At 41.1% G+C, this 24,676-nt stretch overlaps 1 protein-coding gene across 1 annotated transcript in view; it reads left to right on the plus strand.

Annotated features, from left to right (window-relative positions):
* The window catches only part of LYST (lysosomal trafficking regulator), a 161,036-nt gene that overhangs the window by 97,584 nt on the left and 38,776 nt on the right, over positions 1-24,676 (plus strand). Inside the window, exons 33-40 of the mRNA XM_006895378.1 lie at positions 1,086-1,231; positions 1,333-1,429; positions 5,299-5,360; positions 6,324-6,379; positions 9,951-10,103; positions 12,456-12,700; positions 16,349-16,415; positions 18,437-18,593. Coding sequence (XP_006895440.1) covers positions 1,086-1,231; positions 1,333-1,429; positions 5,299-5,360; positions 6,324-6,379; positions 9,951-10,103; positions 12,456-12,700; positions 16,349-16,415; positions 18,437-18,593 — 983 coding nt within the window. The remainder of the gene's footprint in view (positions 1-1,085; positions 1,232-1,332; positions 1,430-5,298; positions 5,361-6,323; positions 6,380-9,950; positions 10,104-12,455; positions 12,701-16,348; positions 16,416-18,436; positions 18,594-24,676) is intronic.

Raw genomic sequence — 24,676 nt, forward strand, 5'->3', positions numbered from 1 at the left:
TACAAGTTTGAGCACATTTTAGTTGAATTATATTAGACAGGAAAAATGTGAAAATTAATTTGGAAAATGGATTTTTTTTATCAATATTAAATGTATTGTGTTTATACGTATTGCTGAAGTATTCATACCTTTATAATGTTGTTTTGTGTGTGGCCAAGACAGAGCCAACTCATAGCTCACCCTCCAGCAAGTTTTCAGAGGCAGTAAATCACACAGAGGAGATTATGCATCTTCTTCCCTTGGAGCAGCTGCTGGATTCAAACCTCATGCCTCTGAGTTCACAGTGCAACTCCTTAAACCTAGGCCACCAGAGCTCCCTAAAACCAAATCCATGCCATTGAGTCTGTTCCTTCTCATAGTCACTGGCTTCATGGGACAGAGTAGAATGGCCCAAAGTGTTTACAAGGCTGTGAATCTTCATAGAAGCAGTTTAGAACTGCTAGCCTTTTGGTTAGCAGGGGATGGTAATAAATATATCCTCTTCCAAAATTTAGTATTTGAGTAAATTGGTATCAAAAGATTCCCCAAGGAGAGAAGAGACAGAAGGGAAGTTGGGATTCAGAATGCATGGCCTGCACATGCCTGGTGAGTAAGTATGTCACCAACACAGGAGAAAGATGGACAATCTCCTCTTCTTCAGTGTATAGCCTCTAAACAGTGGCTTAGGTTTTGGGAGCTCATATGGCCTCATGGTAAGAAGCGGCACTGCAATCCCAAAGGCACATGGTTTGAATCTACCAGCTGCTCCTCAGGAGATTTACTGCCCTCCCATGTGATTTACTGCTTCTGAAAACCTGCTGGGAGGGTCAGCTCTCCATCAGTTCTGACTTGATGTTACTCAGTAACAACAAACACCCACTCCATGGTCAGCTATGAATCTTTTCCAACTTGACAGCAATGAGTTGGAGGAATTGGGGTTTGATGTTTTTGTTTTGTTTTCAGTTTATATATATAAATAGTTGGTGTTTAATCGAATACAGCAGTTGGATTTGTATATTCAATCTCTATAATAATTTTTTATAATGATTTTTTTAAGCTGTAAACTGTCCAGATTTCCACAAATACTCTTTCTCTTTAACTCTCAGAGCAGTCTGGTATGACCCCATTTATTATCCAACCTCGTGGCAGCTGGACCCAACAGAAGGACCGAATCGAGAGCGGAGGCGTTTACAGAGATGTTATTTAACTATTCCAAATAAATATCTCCTCCAGGGTAGACAGAAGTCAGAAGGTAACAGTGATTCATTGGCTCAACATGTAAACAGGGAACTGCTGCTATTAGATAAAGATTTTACATGTGTATTTAATATTTTGTGTTATTTTTGTCAGCAGATCTCCTCAAACCACCACTTTGTTACCTATTTGAAGACAAAACTCATTCTTCTTTCTCATCTACTGTAAAAGACAAAGCTGCAGGTGAATCTATAAGGTAAATTTGAATCTGTAAGATTCTCTCACTTATTGAAGGAGTTAAAGATTTTTAACAGTAGGTTGTAGTGTTCATGCAGTATTTATCGTAAAATAAATCCTAAAGACACAGAGGTCAAATTTGCCAGCTGCTCCTCGGGAGAAAGAGGGGCAATCTCCTCCTGTGGAATTTACTGCCTCTGAAAACCCCACTGGAGGCTAAGTTCCAACAGGACAGATACAGCAACAACAACAAATTTGACTAAAGAGAGTACAATACTGATTGGCTAAAAGCCAAAAGATTGTAAGAGCATTGCTGATAGAAAAGTCCTCATTGGACTCTGAACTTTTCCCCAATAAATATTTTTATTGTGTTAATGGTGATAGTTCAAACACTATGTTACATTCCCATTTCATAATTTCTGTGTTTCAGGTGTGTCTTCATCATCCTCAATCCTTCCATTGTGGTTATACCATTTAGGGTCTTTTTGTTTAACCTACCCCTAGCCTTCTCATTTTCTGCTTTAGGATTATTTTTGGCTATTTTGCCTCATACACATAACTTTTTGAAGGGGCATTGATATTCTTTATTATATGAACCAATCTGTTATTTAAACAAACAATGATCTCAAAGGATAATTTTAGTTTATAGTTTAATGAGTACCTTATCAAAAGTCCTGGGGAGTCCTCTAGTTTCAACTGGTCCTGTTCATCTGAACATTTTAAGAATTTGAGTTCTGTTGCCTGTTTTTCTCCTGTTGTCTCAAGATCCCTCTATCTGAGTCCTAATCAGAATGGCCATTTCTGGGAGCCAGACACCATCTAGTGCTTCAGCCTCAAAGAAGACTTGGCTAAGTCTTTGGTGTCCTTCCTTTTGTTTTGTTCTGGGTGATGTGAGACCAAGCAGAAATGCTCTTGAATGGCTACTTTCAAGCCTTCAACACCCCAGACACTAATCACCACACCGGGATATAAAACATGGGCTTAATGAACACCCTTCTGTCACTTAGCTGAGTTGTCCCACAAGGTCATGATCCCAAGCCTTCAAACCCAGAAAACACTGTTGCTGGGCATTTGGTTATGTCTTAATAAAGATCAGTAACTGTGAAGTTAAGTTTATATTTGAATATACGTACATGCATATTTGCACAAATGCCTACAGATGCTTCTGTCTGTACACACATATACGTCCATTTAGCCTTATGTTTAAGAAACTGCACCACGATCCTAAGGGCGTGTGGTTCAAACTTCGAATCCATGAGCTGTTCCGAGGGAGAAGGATGGGCCGTCTCCTCTCATGCGATTCACAGCCTCTAAAAACCCACTGGAGGATCGGTTCTGACATGATGGTACACAGCAACAACTTACACATATATGCCTGTATACATTTTCATGTGACCACACACATGTTTTCAGTGGTTCTTTTGTCTTAAAACAGTATCTGTCATAGCTCTACCAAAAACACGCCTTTCAGTAGTCTGTTTTCTTTTTAATTTTTATTTTTTGTTGTTTGCTTACAAAGTTTCATACATTGTGTTTCACAATATCCTTCATTCACATTGTGTTTTATACAGTCATTCCCATACATTGTTTTACAAAATTAATCACCCCTGAGCTATGCCCACCTTCCCTCTTGACATTATTCACCTTGATCCATTGTGTGCACTTCACCCACATTCAATGCTACTGTTTCCATCACCTATATAACAAATTTCTGTAATCTCTACAGTGCTTCACCCCACCCCATTCGTCCTGGGTAGCCAGCCACCAATGGATGTTACTGTCTTTATTTATTTTTTTCTAGAGACTTAAGTTTATTAGTGGTTATCAGAGGAGGGGAGCAGGAAAAGAGAGACTAATGATGATGGGAAATGACTAGAAATACTAGAAAATGGTAGATGTAAGGTTATGTTATGGATGTATTTACAACCATGGGGTGGGTGCGCATGACTGCTGAGGGCTGCTGATGTACAACCAAATACCTCATATGATTTGGTTCCTTGGTTTAGGATTTAGAGACATGGTTACATGAGACATCCCAGTTAACTGGCCTAAAATCATGTTTAGTGCTTCTGTTCCATCTCCTGGTTCAGTGCCTGGGATCTTAAAAGCTTTCCCATGCCCATCCAAGGCAAAACAATTGTGCTCTATTCACTGATTGCATAGCTGAGTCATTGTTGATGAGGACCATATAGTAAATCCAAGATGTTTGTCTCAAAGCAGTGCTGGCTGTAAATCCACCACCGAGCACTGTGTGGGCCTATGCTGGCTGAGTGGCAGGGCACAGGCACTGCCCTTGCAGCTCGTGGCCACTACCCATGCAGCCTCATCTCCCGAGCTGCAGGGCCTTAGCAGGAAGGCGGCCAGGCGAGCACCGAGCCACCCAGGTGCAGGCTCTACTGAGGGAGCATCTGGTCACGTGCATGGAGCCAGCTCTTCCCCAGCTGGGGCCCTCGGGTACATTACACACTGTCTCTGGGTGGCCTCTGGCTTCAGGACCCAGTGGCGGCTGCACTCTTTATTTTTGCCTTATAAAATTGTGGTCAGACAATATTTGTTCTTTCATGATTGAGTTATTTCACTCAGTGTCATTTCCTCCAGACTCATCTCGGTCAGAAGATGCCCTGAGAACTCAGCATTATTATTTATGCCTGCACAGTATTCCCATGTTAGGTGTGTCCCACATTTTGTTCATCTGTTCATTCATTGTTGGGCGCCTCCAGGTTATTTCCATGTTTTTTGCTGTTGTAAATAAAGCAGCAGTCAGCATAAGTGTGCATATCTGTCTGTCGATGGCACATAACAACAACAACAACAGGAGTAAGATTGCTTGGTCATCAAGTAGTTCTATTTATGTCTTTTTGAGGAAGCAGAGTACATTTTTACCATCCCACCAGCCATGCATAATGGTTCTACTCTCCCTCCATCCTTGTCATTTTATTTCCCATGTGTTGTTCTACTTCGAATATGTTCATAACTGACTTTTCTAGTCACTGAGAAATAGAGCTAATGGTGGATAAAAAAGCAAGGGAATGTAGTGATTTAAGTCCCAAATTATGGTTCTTCCTCATGCTGGGTTTGTCTGATAGAGACCTAACCTCTTTGCATCAATTTCTTCTTATATAAAATGGAGAAAATAGTAAAACTGAAGATCTCACAGCATTGTAGAGAGTGGTAAATGAGTTGGTTTGTGTCACCTGTCAATAATAGTAGAGTCCCTGGGTGGCACAGACTGTTAAACGTTCTGCTAATAACTGAAAGGCTGAGGGTTCAGGCCTACCCAGAGTTGCCTGAGAACACCAGATGGTCTGCAATGATGATCAGAACCCTGTGGAGCCTCTTCTTCCCTCAAGTACATGTGTCACCATGGGTCAGAGTTGACTTCACAGCAATGATGGGGGTTTTGTTGTAGCCATTATTGTTATAGTTTCCTTTTTATAGATAGAAAAACTGAGACTCAAAAGAGGGTAAGTAAAAAAAAAAAAAAGAGGGTAAGTGACTTGATTTAAAAATCAGGGAACTTTTCTAACTCTAAGTCATTTGTTTTTCCTAGGATACTAGAAGTCTTTTCTGTACATGATCTATCAGAGATGTGAATCAAAGTTTTTTCCTTTAACAGAAAATTAAAATAATATTGGACTCTTTTAAACAAGTAAATCTGGATATGCTGCATCAACATTACAGGAATTACTATCTTTTTCTAAAAGTTCATCTTCTTTCTCTTATACTAGAACATTGAAAAGTTAAATAGTATTTTCCCATGGATTTTTACAGGGCAGTACTGTTGAAGTGCTAATCTGCTTAGCTAAAATCTTTTTCTAGATAAAATAAAGCTTATGCTCACTAGAATTGATCAAAACATTTAATCATCATAATGCTGAATCTTGACAGAGTGAATCGAAGATGTTTCAGTGTTGCACCATCTAGAGAGACAGCGGGGGAGCTGTTACTCGGTAAGTCTCATTTAAAGGGTTTGCAGATTTTGCCTTGAATTATTTTTACATAAATCTTAGATGTTGGGAAGTATTTTTATGAAACATTGTCATCAAATCAGGTAACTTTCTCTAACATCACATAAGCTTTTTGACTCACCATCATAAATATGCATCTCACGGTGACAGAATGACATCTTATGCTCCAAAAAGCAAATGAATACCACTTTAATATATACAAAGTTAAATTTCTACATGCATATGCATTTTAACTTTTAATCATTCCTTTGATTAATGTAGATGTTTTAAAGTTAAAATTATTCATATATGCCTTCTCTCTCAACAGATACATACCTATGCAAAAATATATCCACTTTGAGATTGTCCATAATTTATACACTCTTTTGTGCTTCTGAGAGAAAGGACAAGATTGTCAATCTAGGACTGTCATGTTTAGTTATATATAATATGGAGAATTTTCCTCCATATTTGAAGGAATCAACTTATACTATTTGATCTCTATTTGCATAAAGAACCAGTTGGTTTACTGTAGACTGAAAACGTACTCATTGCTGTCAAGTCAGAACCAGCTCAACACTGACCCTCCAATTGGGTTTTCAGGAGGCTGTAAATTGTATGGAAGGAGATGGCCCATCTTCTTCCCCAGAGCTGCTGGTGGCTTCGAACTGCCAAAGAAGCGTAGTCTTGAGGTTAGCAGTGGAAATGTCTACACACTATATTGCCAGTGATCTTGTGAAATAGTGCCCTTGCCTCTTTTTTTAAATAAAGACACTAAGGCATGAAGGTTAAATGGCTTGCCCAAGATCTCAAGAATAGAATTGAAAATATTCCTTGATGCCAGGAGCTCATCCTAGGTGCTGAAATTCACGTTCAGACAGGCTCACCCCAAAGCTCATGCTTTAACTACTACACCCCCTATGTGGTATAGTGCTTTAAAGTCTTATATCCATGTATTTTCTATAGGTAAATGTGGAATGTATTTTGTGGAAGATAATGCTTCTGATGCAATGGAAAATTCAGTAAGTAAATGAATGCATAAATGTGCACATCCAGAAATCTAAATACCCAAAACAGAAAAATTGAGTATAACCAGAAAGTAGGCAGAACTTGAATTGTTCAATTATGCAATATTTTCTTTTCTTTATAAAGGACAAGGTACTTACTATTAAACTGGGAGATGCATAAAATAGTTGATTCTTTTTCCTCCTGAGAATTTTGTTGTTGTTGTGTTGTTGATGTAAATTCTAGAAAGCCTGTGAAGAGTGTGTCTGATCCTCGCCTTATTGGCACCAACCTCCCCATCTCCTAGCATTGGAGCCTGTTGTTACAGTCACAGGTCAGTCCATCTTGGTGTGGGCCTTCTTCTTATGCAGATAAGAAAATGTGGACATAATACTGCCTTGACTTATTGTTGATAGATTATTTAACATGTTATTTGTTGTTATGTACTGTTGAACTAACTTGTAGCTGGAGACAGAGGGATTTCAGGGGCAGTAAATAGCACAGGAAGCGACTGGTTGCCCATCTTCTTCCACAGAGCAGCCAGTGAATGAGTTTGAACCATGTGCCTTTGGGTTGGTCACACAACTCCTTACCACTAAGCCATATGCTAAAGCGTTTTTTTAAAAAAGTTATTTTGAAAAGAAGACCATGTTATCTCTTCCACCTTGTGGTCCAAGTCTCATAGCAATTCATATGCGTCACATTCTGAAGGGCTGAACTTGAACTTGTGGTCAACTCCATGATACATAAAATCGATAAGAAATGCTCTATCTGCATAAAAAGGGAACTTTTTTAGGGGTAGGTGGGTAACACTGAGAAGAGTTGTCATGGAGGCCTTTTTCCAAGTCCCCAAGTGACTATGTAATAGATACTTGGACTCTTATCAGCCCAATACCAAAGGCAAACTGTTCATTTCTGCCAGGCTTAGAAGGCTCTTTTCCTTTGAAGCAGAGGAAGCACATACACAAAACTATAAAAATTGATTGTATTTTAAAATAATATTAACTTATTGTGGGAAAAGAAACCCAATAAACTTTCTTTTTTTATTTACATAACAAACAATCACTACAAAACTTATCCCAGCTAGTATAGTTATACTATTTTTCCAGATGTGTACTGTATTATATCTCTTTTTTTTAAAAACTGAGGAATTTCATTGTTGATACATGAGTTAACATTTGTCTAGATCCAGAAGATGCCATTTTCTCTTTTCAAGCTTATCTTTTATTTGCCATCTTGATTTTAAATGTGTGTACAAGTACCATTTGCCCCCTGTGGTGGAGTCCAGCATTTAGCCTACTATACCAGCAGGGCTTCTAAAGCATACAAGTTGCTGCTGTTGTCATGACTCCTCATGTCCCCATGGACAACAGCAGGCCACAGCCTTGTCCTGTCTTGTTCCATCTTCATTATCTCTGCCATGCTCAAGCCCATTGCTGCAGTCACAAAATAAACAGGGAACAAGTCTATTAACATTCACAAAGTGAAGTTTTACAAGGCTAGAGAGCCTAGAATGTATTGTCTTTAAATTCAAAACCATGCTGTGGATTTCCTGTTGCTGCTGTTGTTCAGCACCGCTGAGTTGACTCTAACTCACAGCATCCCTGCATACAAGAGGCTGAAGCCTGGTCCATTGATGTGCCGTCCTCACAGTCTCCACCTTGTCGGATCCTGTTGTTGTAGTCACTGCCAACCCATCATGTTGAAGGTCGTCTCCTCCTTTCCTTATTCTCTACTTGTGCAAGTGTGATGTCCTTTTCCAAGGACTGGCCTCTCCTGGCATTTTGCCCAAAGCATCTGAGGTGAAGTTTCACCATCCTTGCTTTAGGCAGCTCCCTGGCTACACTGCTTCCAAAACAGATTTATTCTATTGACAGTGCGCCAGTATTTGAATTGTGTGTGCACTAGCTCCATAATTCAAAGGAATAGATTCATCTTTACTCTTCTTTATTCATTGTCCCAACATGCATATGAAGCAATTGGAAACGGCATGGCTTGGATCAGGTGTACCTTACTTCCTCTTTATTCTGACATGCTTGCTCTTCAGTGCTGTAAAGAGCTCCTTGACAGCAGATCTTCCCAATGCAACACATCTTTTGATTTCTTAACTGCTGCTTTCCATGGGTGTTGATTGTGGATCCATATAAAATTACATCATTAACAGCATCAATCTTTTATTCCACTTATCATAATGCTATTTATTGGTCCAGTTGTGAGGATTTTTGTTTTCTTTATGTTGAGGTGTAATCCACACTAAAGATTATATGGAGCCTTTGATCTTCAGTAAATGTTTCAAGTCCTCATCACTTCCCCAAGCTAGGTTGTGTCATCTGCATAACACAGGTTGTTGATGAGGCTTCCTCCTATCCTGATACCACATTCTTCTTCATAGAGTCCAGCTGCTTGTATTATTTGCTCAGCACACGTAGTTGAATAGGTATGGAGAAAGGATGCAACCCTGACACATACATTTTCTGATTTTAAACCATGCAATGTCCACTACCAAAAAAGCTAAATAAGAGCAATTTTCTAAAAGGGAAAATGTAATTAGGCAGGGTTGTGAAGAGGGGAAGTTTTCTTGTCTTATTCTTTGGGAGGCCCTGATGGTGGACCAAGGGTAGGACCTTGGCCCTTAACTCTTCATCCTAGACCTTGCAGCTTTGTCTAAACAGGCTAGAATTGTCACTCTCAAAGAAACATCTCATCTCCTGCTGACCTACTGGTTAAGGAGTTGCACTGCCAACCTAAGGGCAGGAAGTTCAAATCTACCAGTTGATTTGATGGAGAAAGATGGACGGTCTCCTCCCGGGAGATTTAGAACCTCTAAAAACCCACTGGAGGGTCAGCTATGAATGTGTTCCCGCACAACAACACACCACATGACGACCGCTTCAGGGGATCAGAGCCACTTCACATGTGCTGAGGAGAGCTGACCTTGGAGTTACAGGGGTCTCATGCTGCATTCAGGAGCTCCTCCCCAGACTCCTTTCCTTTTGCCTGGAGCCTGGAGGTGACTCTCAGGTTCCTTTCTGAAAGTGGGCACTCCTAGACCATGCTGACAGCTTCATTGTAACCCAGATCCATGTGAGAGGAAGTCACTGGGGACCTCAGGGAGAGGCTCTGGTGGGCACTGTCTGTGGGTTCCTCCTCTAGTTTGAAGTTTGTGAAGCAGATACAGTTTTGGCACTGGTTCCAGGGAGCCCACAGCCTTGTCTTCTATCCCCCCACGGGTATTGCCCTCAGTCTCTCAGTGTCTGAAACACAGCCAATGTGGGTACCGACCATCAAGCAGCCAGCCAGGAGCTGTTACGGCGTCCTCCTTTCCTGCTTGTTTTCAAGTCTCAGAGGGCTTCAATTAACTTATTTTCTCTTAAAGTTGAGTATGCAAGAATACTACCTTTTCCCCAGCATTTTGAAGGATTTAGAGTCAAAAAAGTTTCAGATGATCTTCCCTGCCTTTTTGCTGGGGGTGGGGGCTTAGTGGGGAGCCTTTTTTGTCCATTTTAGTGAATTACCTTAACTCTAAATTAAAATTGCTATTTGTGTTGAGTGCAATGCAGTTAGCCCTGTGTGTTTCTTTTGTTCTAGAGCCTTCAAGAGGAGCTGGAGCCAGCATCTTTTTCCTGGACATACGAAGAAATTAAGGAAGTTCATAAGCGTTGGTGGCAGCTGAGAGACAATGCTGTAGAAATCTTTCTAACAAACGGCAGAACACTCCTGCTGGCATTTGATAACACCAAGGTAAATGCAGCTGCAGGAACAGAGCTGTTTTCAGGTGACTGTATGACCACTGCAGTTCTAATCATACTGCTTGTATGCAGGCCTGCTTTCCTTAAAGTCACTGTTTCTGAAATCAAATACAAATTTCTTATTTTCTTTGACCTAATGAAATGGAATGGAGGCCCTGGATCATGAAAATGGTTATGCCCTCGATTGCTAGCCAAAAGGTTGTTGGTTCAACACCTCCCAGGAACCTAATTGTCTCCTTCCTACAAACATGCCCTGGAAATCCCATGCAGCCACATTCTGCCCTACGCATACAGGGCTGTGCACAGTCGAGTCACCCGGATAGCAGCTAGTGACAATTAAAGTCCTTTACGTGAGGAATATTCTTGCCCTTTAAAATTGTGCTGAAGTTTACCTTCCCAAAGCCTGTGGTTCTGTTTGTGAAACTGGTACAAGATGTTGTGTTACTGAGTGCCATCAGGTCATTTCTGCCTCATAAACACCCGGCAGCACAGAGTACAGCTGTCTCTGGGGTATCCTAGCCAGTGGTCTTCACAGGAGCTGCTGATAGCTTCAGACTTCTGACCTTCAGTGTATCAGGCAAGCACTAGGAACAACTAGGGCTCTTGAACGAAGGGAGTAGGGACTTTCTCAGGTCGGTTGTAGTTCCCATGTCAGATTGACTCTCTCTTGACTCCCACGTGGCTTATGCCATTCCCCCTACCCAGAGCCTCCCCTGTATAGCCATGTTCACATCTCTCTCCGTCTTTCCCCCTCATCCCCCTCCTCTCGTCCAGTGTCTGCTTTGTGGGTCCTGTTACCTTCCCCACTCGTTTTGTCTAGAGCTTGGCCACTTCCATGCTCACTTTCAAAGGTACCTGTTCTTCCTCAGCCTTTTTATTCATTGTCCAGCTTGCACACGCACATGAAGGCATTTACAGTTAGGGCTTGAGTCAGGCACACCTTGTCCTGCAGCCCTGTTAAGAGGTTCTGGACAGCAGCTTTTCCCATTGTGATATTTCATTTCTTGGCTGCCACTTCCATGCATGTTCATTGTGGCTTTAAGTAGAATCAGAGGTTGGCATCGTCAGTCTTTCTTTCTCTGGTCATTGTGATGACGTTTGTTGAGCCAGTTGTGAGGATTTGTTTGGTTTGGGTTTTTTTTGTTTTGGTTTTATTTTTTAGGATTTGTGTTTATTTTGTATAAACAAAATCAATACTCAAAATACAATACTCTCTTCACCCAACCCCTGGACACTACTTTTTCTTTGTTCTGTTGTTCTCTATAGGATTTATTGACATCTTTAAAAGAATGTAAAGATTTTATCTTCAGTGTCTTGAACATACAGTCCTGTTATTTAGAGTTAGCTAAGAAAAGACATGGATTCAAATTTCAATTGTCCACTAACTAATTTTATTTGGGCAAAATCATCTCCTTGGCAAGTTAGAAATGTGTGCTATGTCCATAGTACCAGGGATTCTTGTCAGTAAAACATTTGTTTGTTTACCTTTCCCTCTGTCCTGGGGGGAAATGCCACAGGAGTGACAATAGTGAAGAAGAGTCTTTTTCAGTACATTGTGTAAAGAGAAAACAAAAATGGAAAAGGAGAGAGCTTGCAGTCAGAGCACTGTCTGAATCCAAAGTTTGTTAGAAACACTGTGTGTATAATAATTTTTAAATTCATTTAAGGCTTGCCTTTCCACGAATTCTGAAAGCCTGTTAGATCACATGATTGTGTACAAAAGTTTTTTGTTATTTGTTTTTTTTTCCCTTTACTATGAGCTGGTCAGGAAGGTCATTATTGGTACATATTCTAGTAGAGATGGCAAAGGAGGTTTAAAACAAATGATGTTGGCTTCCATATTAATACAAGACTGTCAGGGAATTCTTTTTCTTTGGTTCAACAGTGGACTGGCCTCTGTGCATATGGAAATGACCCTTATGTTAATGCCTTTATTGTTTTAGGGAAACAAGACCGAGGCAGGTTCTTTGCTCCTAACTTCCTCCTGAGAAGAGGGTAGCCATGGCCCTGAGGATTCTGGCAATGTGATAGCTGCTTTGGCAGTTTGAAAGACCAGAGGATTCATGTTGTTGTGTACTGTGTCAAGTTGGAACCGACTCAGAGCTGGCCCTCCAGCAGCTGGTTTTAAGAGGCTATAAATCACACAGGAAGCTTTCTATCCTTCTCCTGAGGAGCAGGTGGTGGATTCAAACTGCCTGCCTTTAGAGAATGCACAGAGAGTTTTTAATATGGCAGCTGGATTTAGGTTGAGGCATAGTGTTTGTTCAGGCCTTGACTGCAGGCTGCAGCTCTCTACAACTTGCACACCCTCTGGCTTTAGGCTCTAATGCACTTTTCCTTTCAGGTCCGTGATGACGTCTACCAATGCATTCTAACAAATAACCTCCCAAACCTCCTGGAATATGGAAACATCACAGCTCTGACCAACTTGTGGTACACTGGACAGATCACAAACTTTGAGTATCTAACGCACTTGAACAAGCACGCCGGCCGCTCCTTCAATGACCTCATGCAGTACCCCGTGTTCCCGTTTATACTTGCTGACTATGTGAGCGAGACTCTGGATCTCAATGATCCAGCCATCTACAGGTGGGTGAAACATTGCCTCGTGAGTTTATCCACATGGTGCATTTGTTTTATTACAATTTCCACTATGAAATTTCTTAGAAAAACTAAACTTATTGCCATGAAGTGGGTTCTTACTCATATTGACCTTGCACAAGATTTTCGAGACCATAAATCACAGTGGAGGGAGACGTCCACCTTTCCCCTGCGAAGGCACTGGTGGATCCCAGTGGCCCTTGGGTTAGTTAGCATCACCGTTTATAACAGACCACACACCAGTGCTCTCTCTTTGAACATGCATGCATAAGAATGAACCAAATATCCCAGCCATCCCAGTTCAAGAAGATTTGTGCCCAACTTAGATCATCTTTCTCTCTGCTCTGTCTTTGTGCTTAACATAAATCCCACCATCTTGTTTGGTCACCTGTCTCTTTTTTTTATTTTTTTTTTTTTGTCACCTGTCTCTTAAATGGTAATAGGACATTTCTTACCTGTAAAAAGTTGAATTGGCACACACAAAAGAGTTTCTATAACAGCCACATGCCCTGACATTAACACAAACTCCATGGCCTCATCTATACCTAGTCTGTGTCCAGATGTCTCCTGATTATCTCAGAAGCGTCTTTCCTAACTGGCTTACTTGAGCCTGTCTCCGTTGACTGCTGCATCTCTGAAGGCACCCATGGAGAAACCTTTGATCCCGTGTCTCCTCTGGCCCCTGCGTCTCTGAAGGCACCCATGGAGAATGCCTTCATTGGTTTGTGTGTCTTTTGCTACTTCTTTGCTCTTTACAACAACTTACTGAAAAGACCTAGTCCTTTCTACAGGATGCCCCAAAGTCTGTGTTTTTCTCATTGCATCCTATGGGAATATTTAACTTGTTTTTTGAGCCTCTGTATTTGCTGAAGATTGGAAATTAGTCCCAGAGGCTTAGTTAGATTCAGATTCAGCTCTTTTTGGCAAGAATATTTAGTAAGTGGAAGTGTGAGTATCCTATCACATCCTACCAGAAACCTTTTGAAAGGCTCATGTGTGGGTTCAGGTTCCCACTTATTTTTTACTTAATGGTTTTATTCAATAAAGTAATAATTTAATTTAAAATATATAGAGTAAGTATTCCCTTTTTTTGTTATTATTAATTTTAATGAAAATTTACAGAGACTTTGGATTTCCATTCATTCATTGTTGCACTTTTCTCCCCGCCCACCTCTTCCTCCCTGCACCCTCCCTCTACCCCGTACACTCTTTGAAAAGTAAAGGAAAAATTCTTTCATTGTTTTACAATCCCTCCCCCCAGATCCACTCCACTATGCAGCCTTCGCCCTGGACTCCTGTCATGACAATAATACCTAATCACATATCCCTTTTAACACGTTGCTGCACAGTCTCCCCTCAACCCCGAGGTCACTCCAGTTTTACAATAGTGGCACTATACAGTATTTGTCCCTGTGAGACTGAGATAATTCACTCAGCATAATGTCCTTGAGAGTCACCCATTTTGAATAATATTGCATGAGTTCCTTGTTTTTCAATGCAGCGTAGTATTCCAGTGTGTGAATATATCACAGCTTCTCTATCCATTCGTTTGTTGATAGGCACTTAGGTTGTTTCCAGTTCCTTGCTATTGTGAACAAAGCTGCAATAAACATGGGTGTGCATATATCTGCTTGGGTGGCAGTTATGGTCCCTTTGGGGTATATTCCCAGCAGTGGAATTGCCGGGTCAAATGGTATCTCTATTTGCAACGGTTTGAGAAAGCGCCTCACCACTTTCCACAGTGGTTGCACCATTTCACACTCTCACCAACAGTGAATAAGGGTTCCAGTTTCTCCACAACCTCTCCAGCATTTGTTGTTTGCTGTTCTTACTGGAGTGAGATGATATCTCATAGTTGTTTTCATTATAGGGTAATTTTTATTCAAATAAGTAATGATCACTTGGCTAGATTATATTATTGTTGTTGTTGTATACCGTTGAGTCAGAACTGACTCATAGCTGACCCTTCAGCAGGTGTTCAGAGGCAGTTAATTGCATGCGGGGAGAGTGCTACCACACCTTCATGCATGTGCCCACAGGCCCAACACTTCTCATGCTGGTTGTAGTCTGAAATTCCATATGACCCAGCTATTGTACTCCTAGGAATATACCCTGAGAATATGAGAACTGAGGCACAAACTGAGATTTGTACACCAATGTTCATAGCAGCATTATCCAACATTGCAAGAATATGGAAACCAAATGTCCAACCGCAAATGAATGGATTGAGAAATTATGATACATTCACACAATGGAATACTATGCAGCACTCAGGAGCAATAACTTTGTAAATAATTACCTAACTTGGGAGGGACTGGAGAGCATTATGCTGAATGACCTAACATAGTCACATAAGGATAAATATTGTATAAAACCGTTATTATAGAATGAGTATAAGGATCCAGGAGGGGTGGGAGAGGCTGGAAGCAGAAGGATGTAGATGTGCAGGGGGAAGAGGGGATTAATCATTGGGTTGTACAATTTGATTGATGTGGGGGTGAGGGAAATTGAAAGAATTTGATCAAATTTGTATTTGAATTTTGTAAATAAACTAGTAGAAAAATTTAAAAAAATGTGGATACAGACTGGATGTAGTCTACATCTCCTCTAGCTGTAGTGTATATGTCGGGTGAGCTTGTCTGGGATGATGTGTGAGTATAATCTGAACATAGTGTTCATGTTGAAGTCTACATGTAGTGTGGATGAAGTCTGGCTGTAATTTGGATGTACTTTCATGTAGTCTGGCTATAGTCTGGGTGTAGCTCAAATGTAGTCTGCCTAAATGTAGCATGGTTTAAGTGTGTACTGGGTGTAGTCTAAGAGTCATGTGGGTGTATTCTAGATATCCTCTGCATGTGGTGTGACTGTAGTCTGTGTGCATATAGTCTGTATATTGTGTGGTGTACACTCATTGTCCAAGGGTAGTGCTCGCATTGTTTGGGTGTAGTCTGGGATGTTGTGTGGGTGTCCAGATAGAACCTGGGACTAGCCTGAGCATAGTATGACAGTCTGAGTGTAATTTAGATGGATGGATGTCTTGTTGTCATGTGAGTATCTCTGGGTGTAGTATGGATGTCTGGTTGTCATCTAGGTATTCTGAGTATAGCCTGGGTGTAGTCTGGATTTAGTGTATAGTCTGAGTGTCGTCTGTAATCTGAGCATCATCTGATGGAGTCAGAGCATTGTCTGGTGTAGTCTGAGCATCTGCTGATGTCATCTGAGCATCGCCTGGTGTAGTCTGTAGTCTCATCATCATCAGATATAGTCTGCAGTCTGAGCATCATCTGATGTAGACTGTGTAATCTGAACATCATCTGACTTAGTCTGATAGGGACCTCAGGGCACTGAGGAAGCACCCTGGTTGGGAGGAGGAAGAACAGTAGCTCCTATTGAGCAGGTTACTCATGATCAGAAATCCTGAACATATCTGAGGGTCTGCTGGGGATTTCCATCTCCACAGGGCAGTCCTAATTTTGCATGGTGACTGTTGATTGAGAAGCCGCATGTGGAAGCAGTGAATTTAGGACTGGGTGTTTTCTTGATTGTTTCTTGCCTTACAGGTGTAGACACCTAAGCAGCTTTCCTTTGGCAAAGTCAAAATTAAATGCTTAATATTCTCCATCTCTTCCTTTGTAGAAATCTCTCTAAGCCTATAGCTGTACAGTATAAAGAAAAGGAAGACCGTTATGTAGACACATACAAGGTACTTTTTGTTTTTCCATCTACTTAACAAGTGAAAGATGTCATTTTATTGTATAACTTGCATCTTATCTAATTTAAATTAGTATCTTTCTGTTTTCCACTTTTCTGTGAAACAATTAGAAATTCCCTCAGAGACAACAGAAATCATTATGTGATTTTTTTATTACTATATAATTGCTATGTGTCCATTTTCTAGAACCATTTTGCCCAGAAAAACAGAATTACTTTTTTGTGGTTTAAAATGAAAACTATTAATTTATTATTATATCATCTCTGAAAATCATTCTTTGTGAAAATCACAAAGACTTCTCAAGGCTTACTATTCATGTCCACTGCTATATATCCAAAGAGCTCTATGCTAACCCAAAGACATTACGTCTCTGGTGATTTGAACCCACCAGTGCTCCAAAAAGAAAGATGAGCAATCTCTTCCCATGAGATTTGCTGCCTCCAAAAGCTCACTGATGGCCCGGCCTGAAGTTGCTTCTGACTCCATAACAGTGAGTTTGGGGTTTTGAGTTGACTGTGACATGTGGGGCTAACTGGTGGCCTGGTCTGTATGTAGCTGGGCTCCAAGCCTTGCTGGCTTTTCAGATCTATTAACAACTCCTTGGGGTAAAGACGAGCAGTTTCCTTCTCTTGTGCTTTGCTGCCTCAGGAACCCAACAGAGGGGCCCTGTGAGCCAGAACTGGCAGCCAGTGAGTGTCCTATGCATAACAATATCAGTATATTTATAATGTAACATGTTGTTGATTGTTGTTGTGTGCCACCGAGTTGAAACTGCCTCATAGCTGACCCTCCAGCAGGTTTTCAGAGGCTGTACATTGCACTGGAGGAGACTGCCCACCTTTCTCCCTCAAAACAGCTGGTGAACTCAAACCACCTGCCTTTGAGGTGTCAGTGCAACTCTTTACCACTAAGCCACCAGAGCCCAGTATTGTAACATTGTTGTTCTTAAGTACTGTCAAGCTGGAACCAACCCAAAGCTGATTTTCCAGGACGTTTTCAGAGGCAGTTAACAGCATGGGAGGGATTACCATTTTACTTCCGTGGAGCACCTGGTGGATTTAGCACTTTTTCAGTGCACCTCTTTACCACTAGGCTATCAGCATGACTCCTTATTATTCATATGCAAGGAGCTTTGCATGCATTGTCTTTGTGAAAAGAAATTTGCTAGATGTTTATGTAAAAAAATAGAACTGAAAAAATAGAAATGTGATACCTATTTCTGAGAAGCTAGTATTAGTTGAACTCATGTTGGAAATTGAGAAAGCTCATTAGCCATGTGCTGCATTTCTCTTCACAACCCTGTCAGGAGAAGAGTTCCTGAAGCAGCAACCTCATGCTCACTGCATCATATATCACAGGCCCAGAATTCACCTGCCAGACAGCTTTTGACTCTCACTGCTTTTACTTCTTGTCTCTTCTCTAGTTGACGTGGGGGATTGATTGCTGTGGGCATCAAGGAGAAATGAGCCTCAGATGTCCATCACCACTTTGTTAGCAGAGCCAAACAGGAGCTAGGAGTTGAGAGTAGGGATGGACAGTAAATATTTGGTGATGTGTCCTGTGCTGTAATGGGAAGATAAGAGCAGTGGAAAATCCATTGTCTCCTTTCTTATCTCTTTATATCCACACTGACTATAAAACCAACATAAACTGTTAACATTAACACCCTACGATTCTAATAATGTAACACTGCTTTTCCATTAGTTTGCATTCTTAGAGATGCATTAACTTATCAATTACCTAGCATTACACTTTGAAAGTCTCTCAAAAAAACAGCTCCTCCAGTGACAGTTCAGCTCTTAATAAGGGAACATTCAGCCATGTGGATCTTGGTGGGATGTATACAGGAGGGCTTCCAGATGCTCATGGTGACCATGATCCAGAGCAGAGCAGAAGGCAAGCTGTGGAGCTCAGTCTGAAGAGGGGAAGAGAGAAACCACTTGGGGTGGAGGGCTGTCCAGTTTAGCCTGGGCACCCTCTCAGGGGTTATCCTCTGGCCCTCTGTCCCCCAGTACCTGGAAGAAGAGTACCGCAAAGGAGCCAGGGAGGACGACCCCATGCCGCCCGTGCAGCCCTACCACTACGGCTCCCACTACTCCAACAGCGGCACCGTGCTGCACTTCCTGGTCAGGATGCCCCCTTTCACCAAGATGTTTTTAGCCTATCAAGGTAACGCTTCTTCTTCACTGCCTCAAACACTTACCGGGGGTAATCCGAAAATGGGGGGAATCTCCTTATTAGAATGTATTGAGACAAGTCAGACCACAGGAGAACTCTTTCTTCTTTCACTGTAAAGTTTGTTTCAGCGAAATGCTCCCCATTAACTTGCAGTAAGCCACTGTATCGTGTGTCTCAGATTTTAGCTCCAAATTAAACATATCTAGTTTTATAAAATGCAAGTCATTTTTTAAAAAGTGAGATGTAATTCATATACCACAAAGTTAACCCTTTGAAAGTATATGCTGTCCTTGGTAAAAGTCAACTTTATAGTAATAATGGCATTGATCCTGACTTCACATCATGTTCATTAGCTCTGGTTTCTAGAAGAGAGTAGCGGTAATGGTTGATAGATCTGACTCAGAGCAGCCCAAGTGCAACAGAAGGAACCCCCTGGCCCACCCCCATCCTCTCAGCCGCTGCTGTGTTGAGCCCATCTCCTGGAGGGTCTTCCTCTTTATACCCTGACCTTTGCCTTTATCAAGTGTGGTGCCCTTCTCCCTGCTGATGACAAGTGCAGAGTACAAGAGACAATCCTACCATCTGCTCTTCTGAGGAGCATTCCACTCAGACTTTTTCCGTTCTTCGGGCAGTATATTCAATATTTTTCACAAACACGGTAATTCATACACATTAGATCTTCACTCTTCTTTACTCATTGTAGTGTGTTCTTGTTATATATTCTAAACAACTAGTTACTTATTGTCATTTATCCCAAGTAACTTATTCTGAGTAACTAATTGTTGTAATTTGTTCTGAAATCTAATACTCACACCTTTCCGCTAGGACCTTTCTAGTTAATCTTCCATCTTAGTATTTTAAGTGGCAGCTGGCAAACCTGGGGTGACTTAGAAGTTAATTACTGATTTTTCATGCAAAATAGGGCCATTCTTAAATCATTTCCAGTGAGAACTGGGAGAATATCAGCTCTGTAGTGATGGCCTGGAACCCAGAAACTTTTGTGGAATCACCTGCTTATTTATTCAACCCTTTTTTAGCTTCTTTCTCTAAAAACAAGAGGAATGACTTTATGGTTCACTCCTCTTGATCTATAAAAAGGACTTTTATTTGGCTCTTTGTAAGTACACAGAACAAATGGCAGCTGTTCAAATATTTGGGGATGGTAGTCCTGTCCCTTTTCCCTCTCTCAGTCTTGTTTTCCCCAGGCTAATGAGCCGTAGTTAATTTGGCATCAAAATTGAGAGTTACTGCACAAAGTCCTAGTGCAGCTGCTACAGGAAATATAAAAAGAAACAGGAAAATTCTGTACTTGATATATCTTATAAAGTAATATTTAAGCCTTCCTTGTTTGCTCAGGCTTGCAAACCTGTCACTATTCTGATCAAACCTTTCTAAACATGGGCCATTACAGTGCAGAAGAAAATGGTTTACTTCTCACCTAAAACTGCATTTTTCTTAATGCTGTCCAAGAATCCATTAATATAAAACTCCCAGTAAACAAAATTTCTAAATATATTTCCATACATAGTACTATTATACTAGATTTTTGTTCATTGCATATTTATGCTTATCTCTTATAAAATGCAAGCCTGAGACTGCTTCCGTTTCCCTTCTTTCTGATTAGTTTAAAATTATGTGTTCTGACTTTGAATTTATTTGTGCACTGTGGTTTAATAGGGAGTTCTTGGTGGCCTAATCAGTGTGAAATTGCACTGCCAACACAAAAGTCGGCAGTTAGAATCTACTAGCTGCTCTGAAGGAGAAAGATGGGCAGTCAACTACTATGCTGTTTACTGCCTCTGAAAATGCACTGGGGGGCCAGCTGAGTTCATTCTTGCTTGACAGCAGTTTGGGTTTGAGTTTTGAGTTTTATGATTTACTACTTCATGCACTTGATGTCATTCCACAGCTCGTCTAGCCTTCAGATTCATGTTCAGTGCATCAGGTCTATTCTTGAGATGCTCTGTGAAGTCAGATGGGATCTATTCAAGATCCTAATTGACCCGGTGGACTTGTTTTCCTGTCCTTCAACTTGAATTTGCTATCAACAGTTGGCTCTGCAGTTTTCCCCTGTCGTGTTCTAACTAATGATATTGAACTTCTTCACCATTATCTTTCCTCAGACGTAGTTTATTCTGTTGTATGCCATCTGGTGAGATCAATGTGTCTAATTACCATTTATGTTCTTTAATGATAATTTTGTATTGGTCATACAAAATTCTGTCATGTGGTCACAGCCTCATATCTATTACCAAGGCTGCATTTTCCAATCACCAATCCTTCATTGTTTCCAATTTTTACAATCCAATTAATGCACTTTGATTGCACATTGAATCAAAAGGCCACATAAGATGCAGGATAACATCATACATGAAGAAAGCAGATCATTGAAAAGATGAAAATGGATGTCAGAAGAAAGTGAAGAATGAGACACCAAGATTGAAGGACAGCTAATCAGTGATCTGTGGTATGCAGTTACTACAACCTTACTTGCAGAAAATGAAGAAGACTTAAAGATTTATTGATGAAGCCCAGACTATAGCCTTCAGACTATAGCTTATGGATACACCCCAACAAAAGAGAACAAAAGTTCTCACTCAGGGCCAATAAATAGCTTCCTCTGAAATGGACAAAATATTGAACCTGTCAGTGATTTCTTTTTGCTTAGATCTACAATCAACATCCATGGAGGCAGCAGTCAAGAAAACAAACAGCATATGACATTAAGCAAACCTGCTGCTACAGACATTTTCAAAGCACCAAAGACCAAGGATGTCACTTTAGAGACAGCTGATCCAAGCCATGGTGTTTTCTCTTGCTTCATCTGCATGTGAAAGTTGCATAGTGAATAAAGAAGCCTGAAGAATTGATGCCTCTGAATTGTGGTGCTGGCGAAGAGTATTGCATATCCCATAGACTGCCAAAAGAACAAGTCAATCTGTCTTAGAGAAAGTGTACCCAGTGTGCTCCTTAGAAGCAAGGATGCTGAGAGTTGATCTCACATTTTTTGAGCATATTATCAGGAGTAAGCATTCCCTCGAAAAGGACTTCATGCTTGGTAAAGTAAGACATGTGTAGTCAGTGAAAAGGAGGAAGAAGACCCTCAGACAAGGTGGGTTGACACCGTGACTGCACCAGTGTGTTTAAGCACAGCAGAAATTATGAGATGACACAGGATTGAGCAGGGTACTTTCCTGTTGTTCCTGGGTTTGCTGTGAGCCTGAGCTGCATGGAGGGCACCTGACAACAATGGTTTAGTTCAGTTTCTCAGCCTCAGCAGAGTTGGCATTCTGGGCTGGAGAGTTCTCTGTCGCAGGAACTGTACTTATGTTAGAGGGAGCCTGAAAGCTTCCTGCTAGATGCCAGCAGCACCTGCTCATTCACTCCAACCATCATTGTCTCCAGATACTCCCATGTATCCCCTGGGAGGCAGAAGTGCTGCTGGGTAAGAGCCACTGGGCCACTGTGTATATGTTTTAGTTCATCGAAAGTTGTGGTCATACATTTTTTAATAAATTGAGAACTCAAAGAGAAGAATCTTTGCAGCACCCAAGATATGCTTCTCTTGTTTCACAGCTCATTGACCTCACGTCTAGGTAACACAGCAGGGCCGTCAGGGGTTAGTACCGTACAGAATTTCCCTCCATTTTACTGTGCTCCATTATGATAAGAACTTTTCCTCCTTATGTTGTTGTTGTTATGCGCCATCGAGTCACTTGCAAGTCATAGCGACCTTACAACAGCCTTAAACCCTACTCTGTCCTGTGCCAACTTCACTGTCTCCGACACGCCTATCCCCATCACCCCAGTCACTGAATCAATCTGTCTAATTGAGGGTCTTTCTCTCCTGTGCTGTCCTTCCACCCTCTCAAGTATGACATCCCTCTCCAAGGACTGATCCCTCCTTGCAATATGTCCAGAGTATGTCAGATGAAGCTTCAGAGTCCTTGCATCAAAGGAGCAGTCTGTTTTAACCCTCTCCAGGATGAGCTTGTTTGTTCTTCTAGCAGTCCATGGTATATTTAGTACTCTTCTCCAGCACCAAAGCTCAAAGGCATCAACTCTCCTTCTATCATCACTAGTCATTGTCCAGCTCTCTGATGCATAGCACGTAATTGTGAAGACTAGCCTGTATCAGGCGCACCTTAGTCTCCAGACTGACATCATTGGTCCTCAGTACCTTGGAGAGGTCTCTGATAGCAGACTTTCCCAATGCAATTCATCTTTTAATTTTCTGGCTGCTGGTACCAAAAGTGTTGATTGTAGAGCCAAGCAAACTAAAGCTGTCAACAATCCCAATCTCTTCACCATCTATCATGATGTTGCCAATTGGCCCGTTGCTGAGAATCTTTGTTTCCTTGACACTGAGCTTCAATCCGTATTGAAGGCTGCAATCCTCGGCCTTCTGCAGCAAGTGCTTCAGATCCTCCTCAGGTTCAGTTTTCTCCTTATGAGAATCTGTAAATGCTTCTTTCAATCAACCCTCTTTGCTGGCTGAGAACAAAGAAATAATTATAAACATCATTTCTTTCAAGACTTTGGCCAGCCAATGCTATTAGAAACAAGGCAAACGTTCTAATAGTGTAATAGGAAATGTTTCTTAGTGGAATAATTGAGACTTGGGAGGAGGGAAGGAATTTGCCATATTCTTTTAATATTGCTCCTTGCTTTGATGTGAGAATAGTGTGCTACAGTTTACAAATGAAAAGCTGTGTTCACATTTCCACAAATCCAGAGAAACTTCAGACTGTGAAGCACTGCTGATGTTTTCAGAGCTGCTTGTGGGTCTGTTTCAGACTCCAGGTCTGGCTTATGGCTGATATGGTTGTGAGAAAAGATACCAAGTCAGTTTTTAATTCTTGGTCATTATTAGTCTATATCAGAAAAAAACATGCCAAAAGGGCAGCTGTGTTTCATTTCTTTGTCTTCCCAGAATGTGCCACTAGTTCTTCAGTCTTGGAGTTAGTGCATCTGCTTAACTCCACGTTAATTCCACAGCCCACCCCTAGAAAAGAATTGCAATGAAAAGAACAAAAGCAGTTCTAACAATTAGAAGGGAAGAAATAATTTTCTCTCCAGAGAGAGGAGAGTTATTTGACCTACTGGACTTTCTGTTTCCTTCTTCACGATTCGTTCATCCATCGATTCCAATACTGTTCCTGTTAGGCTCTCATGATTTACACATCAAATCCCTGCTCTTATGGAGCTGCCATTCTACCTGAAAAAAAAAACTCATAGGAATTGATTAAATGGATTTGTTGTTGTTAAGTGCCATTGAATTAGTACTACTCATAGTGATCCTGTGAACAAAAGATCTGTACCCAGTCTTGTCTGCGCCATTCTCACACTTTCTGACACACAAGAGCCCATTGCAGCAGTCACTGTGTCAATCCACCTGGTTAAGGGTCTTCCTCTCCTTCTGTGGCTCTCCACCCTTACCAACATCACGTCCCTCTACAAGAATAGCACCTCCTAGCAATATGTGAGGTGAAGCCTCATCATTCTTGCCTCCAAAGAGCACTCCAGCTGCACCCTCTCCAAGACATTTCTGTTCATTCTCTTTGGTGTCCATGGGATGTTCAGTGCTCTTCTCCAGCACCACAGCTCAAAGGCATCAATTCTTTTTCTGTCATCCTTATTCATTTCCAGGTCTTGGATGCATAGCTAGTAATTGGAAAGACTATGGCCTGAATCAGACACAACTTATTCTTCAAACTAAACATCACTACTCCTCAAAGGTCCCTAACTGCAGATTTTCCCAGTCTTCTTATTTCCTGACTGCTCATACCAAGGTTGTTAATTGTAAATCCAAGCAATATCCAAGTTATTGCCAGTTTCAATCTCCTCTCCATCCATCATGACACTGCCTATTGGTCCAGTAATAAGAATCTTTGGTTTCTTGATATTGAGATGCAGTCCATACTGAAGGCTGCATTCCTTGATTTTCTACAAGTATTTAAAATCTTCCTCACTTTGAGCAAATAAGGTTGTATCATCTTTGATGGATAATTTTGCTGGGTACAGTATTCTTGGTTGACAGTTGTATTCTTTGAGTGTTTGATATATGTCCTTCC

The sequence above is a fragment of the Elephantulus edwardii genome, unplaced genomic scaffold (assembly GCF_000299155.1).
Source record: "Elephantulus edwardii isolate Elephantulus edwardi_28Jun2011 unplaced genomic scaffold, EleEdw1.0 scaffold00166, whole genome shotgun sequence".
NCBI lineage: Eukaryota > Metazoa > Chordata > Mammalia > Macroscelidea > Macroscelididae > Elephantulus > Elephantulus edwardii.